Below are 12,129 nucleotides of genomic sequence, written 5' to 3' on the forward strand. Positions count from 1 at the left end.
TTTTTTTTGTGGGACGGTGAGTGCCACCTTTTTTTGTGGGACGGTGAGTGCCACATCTTTTTTTGTGTCGGTGAGTGCCACCTTTTTTTGTGGGACGGTGAGTGCCACCTTTTTTTGTGGGACGGTGAGTGTCACCTTTCTTTGTGGGACGGTGAGTGGCACCTTTTTTTTATCGATATATAGAGTTGTCCCTTCTATCTGGTCTAGAGCGCCATGATAAGACTGCCTACAGCCCCACCCTTTAGCATGAGCATCTCATTAACTGAAATGTAACAACGCCATCATGACAATGCCTGCATTTTACTTAAGCAAAATGAGCAGGTTCACTGTAAAACCAGACGTGTCCATCCGACTTCCACATAGAAAATTGTGATTTATCATGGCACAGGACATTTTTCCATGCTCCAGTGTTCAGTGGAAGAATGTTTTCCAACATTCCATCCAACACTTGGCCTTGTGCTTGGTGATGTAAGGTTTTCATGCTGCTGGTAAACCGTGGGAACCCAGGCCATCAGGCTCATGACGCATAGATTTTGTGCTGATGTCAATCTCAGAGGAGGTTTGGACTCTGCAGTCATGGAGTCTCCAGAGCATTGGCACTATGCACTTTAGTATTTGGTGACCCTGTTCTATAACTTTTACATGGACTGCCAGTTTCTTTGGTTTCTAAATGCTTTTTCTTTCTAATAATACTATTCACAGTTGATCATAGAATTGTTTAAGAAGAGAGAAAGTTTTGAACTGGCGTAATGGTGGCATCTTATTATAGCAACGTGATTAAGTTCAGCAAGCTCCTAAGATGAATCCATTCTTTCACAAATGTTAGTAAAGGCAGATTGAATGGCTAGGGACTAAATTTTATACACGTGAGGGACTGATGAAAAACATGATTTCAGTAATTAAGAGATGTGTCCTAATACTTTTGCCTACGTAGTGTATATTCTGCCCGTTGACAGGTGCTGTTAGAAAGTTAAAGTCGGAAGGGACCTCCAGGGTCATCTGGCCCAACCCCCTGCTCAATGCAGGATTCGATAAATCATCTTAGATGTCTGATCAGCCTCTATTTGAAGATTTCCATTGAAGGAGAACTCATCGCTCCTTGTGGCAGCCTGTTCCACTCATTGATCACCCTCACTGTCAAAAAGTTTTTCTAATATCTAATCTGTATCTTCTCCCTTTTTCAGTTTCATTCCATTGCTTCTTGTGTTTCCATGTGTAAATGAGAATAAGGATGATCCCTGTACACTGTGACATCTCTTCAGATATTTGTAGACAGCTGTTAAGTCTCCTCTTAGTCTTCTTTTCTCAGTCGCCCATGACAGCACTACCAGAGAGAGAGGGGATCCGCCCTTCAGGGACAGGAAACCTACAGGATAAAAGGGCGGTACCTCTCCCCTGCATCAGTTTGGTTTCCTGTCCCTGACGGGGAACCTTCTAGGACGGTACCTGAAGACCGAAACTACGAAGATCCGACTGAAGAATCCGGAACCGGCCAGTCCGAGTCCTGGCAGCGGGGAGGCCCCTGCCACGGCTGGTGCGGTGTCCGAGGCCGCCACGGCTACGACCGATGGGTCCGGAGCGTGAGCGGGGGGAAGCGCAGCCGCCACTCCGGATAGGAGTTCGGGGCTCCCGGCGTTCGGCTGTGCACAGGACGCCAGCATTCCAACATGGCGCCGCACCGGAAGTGGTAAAGACAACTTCCGGTTCGGGGGCAGCGCAGTAACTAAGGTGTACCAAGATGGCGCTGCCCCGGACTCGGATTACTCCATTTCCGGGTCTCTGACTGCGCGCGCATGCGCAGTAGAGTTTAAAAAAATATATTTTTTTTCTATGGACGCTTCCTCAATGATGCAGCCACAGAGGAGGGGCTAATAATAAGCGCTTAATTTAAAAGAAGGTGGACATGGAGACTTCTTGCTGCATGCCGTCCCAGGGTAAAACCATGGAAGACAGCGATCAGCAGCTCCAGCCACAGCAGCAGCAGCGCCACCATCAATGACCGAAACCGGACGCACAGAAAAAGCGATCTTCTGCTGGCACCCGGAGTTCTCGGTCGGGTAGCCATTCCATGCAACAGAGCAAGATCTCCAGCGTGGTGAATCAGCTACCTTCTGCGGATCTCATACTTCAAGATCCTACCCCTCCTCCAGAACCAGTACCTGTGGCTGCGTCAGATTGGTGAGTGATCTTCGTGAAAGTTCACTTTTTGTAATTGGGGTTCCCCTTCTCCATTTATCTTAGGCAAGGAAAAGAACAGGGAAGATGAAAAATAGAGCCTGCCCCTTGTGTGAAAAAGCTCTGCCACAGACGTGGGATAAGAAGCTGTGTGGCTCCTGTATAGAACGAGTCCTCTGTGAGGAGACCCCAAACTTCGCCTCCGAATTATGATCTGTAATTAAATCAGAGGTTGAGACTATGTTTAGCTATGTGGTGATCTCTCTAGGCAGGCCGCCCCTTTTCTGGCTATATAGCCTTGCTGGCTTTGAGTTATTTAACCCGATATGTTACTATAGGCTGCTTGCTATGATAACAATAGTTTAATAGGCGTTTGCAGTGGCTTTCTCCCGGTGTCTTGTGTGTGCTACCTGTTTTTAATGCTTGTTGGGTGACTATGTTGTCACCATTGTTCCCATGCCTTGCACTTTAATAAAGCATTTTTACTTAAAGACATTAGGTTATCTTTTTTGGATTTATTTCCTCTCCCCCCCTTCTATGATGTTTAGGATAACTGTCTTGATCCATTAGCAGGGCAAAAATAGTTCTATCTGGAAGGTATTATTATTTAATATACCATTTACATATAATTTTTTCCAGATGCTATACTTTAAATATTGTTTGCCGCTGGTTACCCATCTCTTTCTTCCCTTAAAAGCGGGAAAAGTGGTAATGGGAAACAACCTACTCCCCTTGAAAATTCTGACCCCTCCAGCTCTGAGAGTAAGAACTCGGATACACAAGATTCCTCTTTTTCTTCTTCGGATAATGAGAGTGGAGGTCGTCATTGTTTCCCCCTAGATGAGGTTGATAGCCTTGTTAAGGCGGTAAGATCAACAATGGGGGTGCTGGACCCTCGTCCTGACAAAACTGTGCAGGACATTATGTTTGGGGGGCTATCCCAGAAAAAACGTAAAGTGTTCCCCCTTAATGAAAATATACAGTCGTTAATTAAAAAAGAGTGGGAGAAACCGGAGAGGAAAAACGCATCGGTTCCCTCTATTAAAAGGAAATACCCTTTTGAAGGTGAGGCTTCTGTCTCATGGGATAAAGCCCCTAAACTAGACGTTGCGGTGGCTAACGCCTCAAAGAAGTTCGCCTTACCATTCGAGGACATGGGAACCCTGAAAGATCCTCTCGACAAGAAAGCAGATACTTTCCTTAAAGGGGCCTGGGAGTCAGCAGGAGGATGCTTAAGACCTACCATAGCGGCGGCCTGCACGTCACGGTCTTTAATGATCTGGGTTGATAACCTAGAGAAACAGCTCAGGGATGGGGTCCCCAGAAATAAAATCTTAGACTCTATCCCTATGATTAGAGGAGCCGCGGCATTCCTAGCAGATTCTTCGGCCGACTCAATTAGATTAGCATCTAAATCCGCAGCCCTTTCAAATGCAGCGCGTAGAACTCTATGGCTAAAAAGCTGGCCGGGGGACTTACAAACCAAGCAAAAACTCTGTTCCATCCCATGTGAGGGCAAATTTCTTTTTGGAGAGACTCTGGACGATATCCTGCAAAAAGCAGGGGATAAAAAGAAAGGTTTTCCCATCCTGGCCCCAACATATAATAAGCGGCCCTTTCGGAGTAGGAAGTTTTTTAAAAGGAGACCGCCAAGGGATCATACCCGATGGGATTACGGGAGGAGAAAAGATAGAGGGTTCCTTTTTGGTAACTCCATTCGGGATAGAAACCCCCCCCCCCAAGTGACATCCTTCCCAGGGTGGGAGGGAGATTATCTCAATTCCTCCCGGCCTGGGAGAAAATATCGACCAGCCCTTGGATATTAAAATTGATACGAGACGGGCTTCACATAGACTTTCTATCCTTACCCCCACAAAACTATGTCGTAACACCGCTGAGATCTTCTCCCCGGCAACAAGAAGCCCTGGAACTAGAAATCGTAAAACTAATAGACAAAGCTGTCATCCAAGAGGTCCCCCCTCTGGAGAGAGGGAAGGGATTTTACTCTCCATTGTTCCTGGTGCCCAAACCAGATGGAACCTTCCGGACCATAATAAACTTACGGAAGTTGAATACTTATGTAAAAAACCAAAGATTCAAAATGGAGTCAATAAAGTCAATGATAAAAAATCTGTTTCCAAACTGTTTTATGATAGTTCTAGATCTCAGCGACGCGTATTATCACGTCCCCATCCACAAGACCTCTCAGAAATTCCTCAGACTTGGGCTGGCTAGTGAACCTCCAAAAGTCAAAGCTGAAACCAACCAGAGTTCAAGAATTTTTGGGTCTCACCTTGGACTCAAATTCTCAAATGTGTTACCTTCCACACGTGAAAAAACAAAAGATAATCCACTTAGTATCGGAAGCGCGGGCAAACCCTACCATGACCTTAAGGAAGTCGATATCATTACTGGGGTCCCTCTCTGCTTGTCTCCCAGCAGTTCAGTGGGCACAGCTCCACACAAGACCACTCCAGTGGGACATTTTAAGGAACCAAAAACTACTGGGGGGGCGGTTAGAGAGTCGCATGTCTCTAGGTTTGCCCACTATTCGTTCCCTAGCTTGGTGGTTAAATCCCAGCAACTTATCAAAAAGGGTTCCCTGGGTGATAGAGGCGTCTCAAATAGTGGGGGGCTCACCTACACAACAAAGTCGCTCAGGGGTTATGGACAAATCAGGATCTCAAGTCTTCCTCAAATCAAAAAGAACTGACAGCGGTAAATCATGCGTTACTGTTCTTTCTAGACGAGCTACAAGGACATCATGTCCGGGTATTCTCGGACAACCGAGTAGTGGTGGCTTACTTAAACCACCAGGGGGGAACCAGATCCCAAACATTAATGAAAACCACCTCCGAAATTTTCAGCTTGGTTCAAAACAACTTCCTTTCTCTATCAGCCCTACACATAAAATGGGTAGAAAACCAGAAAGCGGACTTCCTGAGTCGAACCCAATTAAAGCAGGGAGAGTGGTCTCTAAATCAGGATATATTCCACAAAATCGCAGATCTATGGGGAATCCCTGTGATAGACCTCTTTGCCAATGTCCACAACAGGAAAGTAGAAACCTTCTGTTCCCTAGATCCCAGGGGGAACCCTCAGGCTGTGGATGCATTCACAATTCCCTGGACACAAACACTTGCGTATGCATTTCCCCCCACTATTCTCATTCCAGCAGTCCTACGGAAAATCAGGCAGGACAGATCCAGACTCATCTTAATAGCCCCCTTCTGGCCCAAGAGAGCCTGGTTCTCATGGCTGAGGATGCTATCGATCACCGATCCCTGGGTCCTTCCGGATCTTCCGGACCTTCTGTCTCAGGGGCCGGTGTTCCACCCTCAGTCGGAGAATCTCCATCTAACAGCGTGGAATTTGAGAGGTCACTATTGAGGGAAAGAGGTTTTTCTGACAAACTAGTGTCTACTCTAATGAAAAGTAGGAAACCTGTGACCACAAAAATTTACGGTAAAACCTGGAAAAAGTTTCTATCTTCCTCCGGGGTAAGGTTGAAGGATGGGGTTCCAGTGGCTGAAATACTAGAGTTTCTACAAAAAGGGTTAGACCTAGGCCTTTCAGTAAGTACATTAAAAGTACAAATAGCAGCTCTAGGAGCCCTATACTGCGAAAACATAGCAGCCAACCCTTGGATAATACGGTTTGTCAGAGCAGCCGCAAGGTCTAAACCCATAACTATACGTAGATTACCATCCTGGGATTTGAATTTAGTATTGTCAGCTCTAACAGAATCCCCGTTCAAGCCCATAGAGGCGTTACCCCTTAAGATTCTTTCTCTTAAAACGGCCCTCCTAATAGCCCTGACATCGGCCCGTAGGATAAGTGACCTCCAAGCCCTATCTGCAAACCCTCCATTTACACAGATCCTAAACGATAAGGTTATACTAAAGACAGACCCTGCTTATTTACCAAAAGTTGCATCCACATTCCATAGATCTCAGTAAATAATCCTTCCTTCTTTCTGTTCAGACCCTAAAAATAAGAAGGAAGAGAAATTCCACACACTAGACATGAGAAGGTGTCTAGTTCAATACCTTAAAATCACCCAGCAGCATAGGAAGGAAGGGTCTCTTTATCTGCTTCCAGGGGCTCAGAAAAGGACTCAAAGCTTCTAAGGGCACTATTGCTCGATGGGTAACAGACGCAATAGCCTTGGCGTACTCCTCCACCGGGAACGTCGTCCCACAGGGACTGAAGGCCCACTCTACAAGAGCTATGGCGACCTCCTGGGCCGAAAGGTCAGAGGTACCATTAGACCAAATTTGTAAGGCGGCCACCTGGTCATCACCTTCAACCTTTTTCAGACACTACCGCTTAGACCTAGCCTCTTCATCTGACCTAACCTTCGGAAGAAGGGTTCTACAGGCTGTGGTCCCTCCCTAAGCAATAATCTCTGAAATTCTCTCTCTCTGGTAGTGCTGTCATGGGCGACTGAGAAAGTCGTAGTTACTCACCGATAACGGTGTTTCTCAGAGCCCATGACAGCACCTGCTTATTCCCTCCCCTCATCACGTGTGCGGTGAGCACATTATTTTGTGTGAAGTGGTTTTTTTCATATAGACACGGTGTTTACTCGTTAAGCAATATGATAAAATTGTATATTTTTTGTTGTTGTTGTGACTAACCTGGAAGACCTCCGATGCTCTGTAAACAAAACTAATGCAGGGGAGAGGTACCACCCTTTTATCCTGTAGGTTTCCTGTCCCTGAAGGGCGGATCCCCCTCTCTCTCTGGTAGTGCTGTCATGGGCTCTGAGAAACACCGTTATCGGTGAGTAACTACGACTTTTTGCAAGTTAAACATTTCCCAGATCCTTTATCCGTTCCTCGTAGGACATACTTTGCAGTCCACTCACCACCCTGGTAGCTCTTCTCTGAACTTGCTCCAGTGTCTTTTTTTAAAATGTGGTGCCCAGATCTGGACACAGTACAAGATAATCTGTGTCATTCATTTTACATGTTTTATTGCCATGGCTGATCGGTGTGAGATCAATAACAGAATATATATGAAAAGTTGTTTGTTTTTCGAAAAGGGAAATGTCTAAGATTGTGAAAAAATGTTTTAGTTTAGGCTTTAGAAAGAATGTGCTATTGTAGAAGATGAAGAGCTGCAAATACTACTTTCTGAGTAATATATTTTTTTTACAGACTGTTTCTATATTGGAGCGCCGACTGACATTGACAGAAGATAAACTCAAGGAATGCCTTGAAACTCAACAGAGGACCTCCGAGTCAGACTGATGAGGGAGAATGTGTGATCCCGCCACAGCAAGATATGAATGAATTCTGATATGAATGTTTTTAAATTAAATATTATTTATTATTGTTTCTTTATATAATTTATGATTCCTAATATTGTAATTTGGATTTTATGTCTCTAAAGGACACTGCTATACCTGTTATGTGATTCTGAAATTGTATGTCTACAATCACAACCATTACTTCACTCCATCTACACGCCTCAGTATTGAAATTCCAACACTAATAAGGAAATGTCTTGGAATTATAGAAATCACAGGATGAATAGACATGTTAATGATATGCAAACCTTGATCTATTCAGTATATAGCATGAGTGTCACGTGCAGAAATACACACACAGATTAATGGTTGTCTAAGGAATGTTCTGCTGCCTTGAATACACTTGGACACACAAATCATCAAGATCCGCTGCTGGCAGCTACCATTGCAATTGGCTACCAGTGATGATACAGATGTGCTTGTTGGAAGGCAAGTCCATAGACGCAGCAGACCATGGTATCATGTTTAGGCCACACAGGCTGCTCACAGTAGCATGACCAACATGCGGCCCAGCATTGACATGTTGAAAGACAGATCCTGGGACTCTTTTTAGAAATTGCTGTGCCATTGGTTCTACAACCAAATCAATGTTATACTGAGCTGTTTGTTTATTTGGAATGAAGACTAGACAGGTCCAGCTAACGTACATTACAACACCCCACATCATAATCTCAGGTGTAGGACTGGTGAGATATTCCTTCGTAAATGTCTCTTCACGGCAACAACTGAGCATTGGGTCTCGATCACGCCATTGTAATTTGCGTCCTATTGCAGTCTGACAAAACATCGGATTTCACTCGGACCAAAGTTATTCTATGGGGCCGTGCTCATGTCCAATTTTTTTCCTCAGACCGAACCAGTCCAGGAAAAAAAAACACAGCATGTCCAAGTTTGATCCGATATTCGCATCACACTCCTGTATTTGCATGGCAGAGAGCGTGGAAATCATTGTACTGCACTCTGATGACCTCTGCTGCAGTCAGATTTCCTCACACTGGCACAATGGAGAGGATGGGGAAATTTTGTTCTCCATCTTATCCTCACAGTATGATCTGATTCTCTCATACAAAAATTGAGAGAATTCGATCCCACTATGCTGACGCTCTGATCAGAATTTGCATAATCCTCCTGAATCTCATGGAGGAGAGAATATATGGCTGTCTGACCCTAGCCTGAGATTGATTAAATTATGAAACCAATACTACGCCATTTCTCCAAAGTGCTTCAAGAGCCGTTTTTCAACACTACAAAGTCAGGCCATGTGTTGCTTGTGCTACTGGGAGCAGCCTGCGTGGTCTAAACCTGTTACCATGACATGCAGCATCTCCAGACTAGTCTCCCATCAAGCACATCTGGAATTTCATTGGTCGGAAACTACAAAGGGAGCTGCCAGCAGTGGTTCTTGATGATTTACATATCCAAATGCATTTAGCGTGGCAGAATGTTCCTCAGACAACCATTAATAACCTCGATAGGAGCCAAGGTGTGATAGTGCGCGTATTTCTGTATGTGGTGCTCATAGTTGATACTGAATAAATTTAGATGTTTTCAATATTTTGCTTCAGTTTTAGCATCATTTGCATCTCATTAACATTTATATCCATCCTGTAATTTCCATAATTTGACAACTTTTACTTCTTGGGATTGAACTTTCAATGTCGAGGAGCGTATAATGGAAAGTGATGAAATCTGTACCTAGCCTGTATTTACAGATGACTTTTCTCTCCATGGATCTGCAGTCATAATCTCACCTGTTCCCCACTTCTTCCTAACATACATTTGGTAGGTAACAAGAGGTTGGGCCAAATAAATAGCAAGATGAATGCAGGATTAAAGAAGAGTATGTAATCTATTACCATGGAAACCCATAGGTCAGTTTTGTCATTGTAGACGTAAAACAGCAGGAGATTTTTAATCAAGACTGGTTGCAAAATTGCTTTTTTTTTATTTCCGAAGCATTGAAGTAATAAAAAAAAAATGTCAGACTATGCTGACCTTCCCCTTTTAAGTTATTATATGTAATTTTGAAAATAACCATTGTATGTTTTGGAGGCTTTTTTGTTTTTTTCAATATACAGGGTAATATGTTATTGGGTAAGATCATGTTCTTAGTCATTTTAATTGTTAGAAAATCATGGTATTTGATACAAATTTTGCTTGAAAATATAAATCTGGATTTTCCTCTTCAGAATGCATCACAGAAGGTTGCAGATGACCTAAGTATCTACAAGGATGATCATTGGGGACATTCAGAGACTGCCACCCCACTTACTGTGATCATGCCTTAGTAGGATACGGACTATGTGCTAATGTGGAATACTGTGGTCAGTATATGGCTGGAAATACTGTCCATACTTCAGCAAAAAAAACTTTACATTGGGTTGTTTGGACCTTGATTTAAAGGCGTTGTCCAGGCAAAAAGCTAAATTATCCGAGAGGCTTGGATCAGTAAAAAATACACCAATTGTCATCAATCAGTAACCTCCTTGATCCAGCACAGTCTGCTCCAGGGTCTGCTCTAGTACACCAAGAGTAGACGTCATAGTTCCACCAGCAGCAGGACCACTGTGGTTTGTGATGGCAGCAATCGGGTGACTTGAGCAGCACGTCATTGGATGTTTTTCTGATGACTCACTGATCATGTATCCTGATGCTGGTGGAACTGTGACGTCTCCTTTTCCTGTGTCCAAGCAGACCACAGAGCTGCCAGCGCTGGATCCAGCGGATTACCGGTAGAGGAGCATTACTTAGTTCTTTATTTTTTACACTTTCAAGCCCTTAGGAGACTTTTTTTTGTTCTTTTTGCCTTGTAAGTCCAATGTTTATTCTGTGCACCAGTTATGGAGCCTTGATGTCTGCAGGTTTCTGTCAATCTGTTGCTCTTTGTCCATGCTTTGTTTACTATGCTTGTTCATTATTTCATGTTTTGTGGTGTGAACGCTGCTTTACTTATTTGTAATTATTACTTATTTAACCTTAGTAATTGTACTGATCTCGACTTAAAGCTAGTAAAACTGTAAGGGCTCATTCAGAGGCCTGTGCCACTCGGTCCGAGCATAGACCTCTAAAGGAACTGGCCAAGACTCTCCTGACCAGAGCGTGACTGCTTCATATATCTCTATGGGTCAGAAGAGCCTCGATTATTCCATGCATTGCAATTGTTTATCAACTGAAATCTTCAGACTTGTGCATGAGCCCTAAGTATGTATCTGGGATATTCCAATACTTTAGGTGAAGATCATGAACATACTTGTCATTGGTGAAAGGAAACCTACTGGGGGAGAGTCAGGAGACCCCAATCCAATTTGCACTGTCTACCAACGTTAGTGTATTGTGTTTGAGGGCTTTTGTTTTGGAATTTTCACACAAAGACCCATCTCAATGCAATCGGCACTGTAGTTGTTACATTGTCGTGTTTTTTCACCCCATAGATATTTTGCAATTTGTTTTTTCATTATTCTTTTTAAATATATAAATTTAAAAAAAAATCGGAGGCTCAACTGCTTAGCTCAGCTTCGGAGATGCAGAGGTACAATTTTTTTTTTCCGTATTACACAGTTTGGAAAGTCATTTCTCAGTTTACCAAGACGTTTTCTCTGAATGAAGCTGAGTAAACTTCCAGGTTATAATAGGAACCAGAACTCTAGATCATTCATGTATTAACAACTTTTTACAAAATACTGTAACTCCATTCTTATATGCAAACTGTAAATTGATGCTCTTAGGTGCATATATCCACTAATGCTATATATTAGGAATCCTATTAAATAGTATCTGAATTTAGTAATCCAATAATATGTTTTTGTCCTCTAGAGAATAGAACTGAAAGCATCAATAGTAAATGCGTGTCCTCCTGACATTCTTCTTTCAGCTGTTCATCATTGCGGATTTGGGAGTAAAACCACTCTGATAATCTACAAGAGACAATCCTCTATCTGCACCGTCTATGTCTTATATTAATTTAAAGACTTGTTCCAATATTCGCCATTAATGAATTCTATATATGTGCCTTTTATAATAAAGATATGCAGTATTTTATTACTTTTTGCCTTCAGTGTATTTATTGATTTTTATTTTTGGGGGGTCATTTTTGATGTTCCATGCGTAATTTATGCATAAACGATTTATTGTCGATCAGATCATTTATTGTTCATCGGATCATTAATCTTAAAAGGATACAATCTGACTAATTTAAAATTAAAACTCTAGAACAAAAAGGCAAAGTTGTGGAAGGGGAAGCAATATTTCTTCCCATTTTTGTTGTTTTAAGATTGGTGTCATCTGCCTGACATCTGTTTTTACTATCTAAACTACCAACTGCATTAGCAGACGCCCAATTCTGTTGCCAACCAGCCATAAAAAAAAATCTTGTTTTGTGCATGAACAAAAAAAAAAATGAAGATCAAAGATGAGAAAAGATTAACCATGCAAAATGACTTGACACAGTATTTTATTCATCCTTTTTGATCAGTCTTGGTCAGAGGTCACCACAGCTGAATAGACTTGCTCTGTACTTTGTAAGGTTAATACTTATTCCCAATAGGCCATCGTCTTATTGCATCAATGACATTACCAGAAAGATGCGTAGCATATGCTTTACAGGTGGTACAACGTCCTCTCGAGGAGATCCAGCTGGCAGA

At 42.8% G+C, this 12,129-nt stretch overlaps 1 protein-coding gene across 5 annotated transcripts in view; it reads left to right on the plus strand.

The window, feature by feature from the left end:
- Nucleotides 1–11,529, plus strand: part of POC1B (POC1 centriolar protein B) — a 166,446-nt gene extending 154,917 nt beyond the window's left edge. For 4 of the 5 annotated variants that reach the window (XM_077265444.1, XM_077265443.1, XM_077265441.1 and 1 more), the window contains one exon: nucleotides 7,338–11,523. In XM_077265444.1, the coding sequence (XP_077121559.1) occupies nucleotides 7,338–7,430 (93 nt within the window). In that variant the 3' untranslated portion in view covers nucleotides 7,431–11,523. Of the gene's footprint in view, nucleotides 1–7,337 lie in introns of all 5 variants that reach the window. The other variant, XM_077265440.1, reaches the window with a different exon arrangement.
- The last annotated feature ends 600 nt before the right edge of the window (nucleotides 11,530–12,129 follow it).

The sequence above is a fragment of the Ranitomeya variabilis genome, chromosome 5 (genome assembly GCF_051348905.1).
Source record: "Ranitomeya variabilis isolate aRanVar5 chromosome 5, aRanVar5.hap1, whole genome shotgun sequence".
NCBI lineage: Eukaryota > Metazoa > Chordata > Amphibia > Anura > Dendrobatidae > Ranitomeya > Ranitomeya variabilis.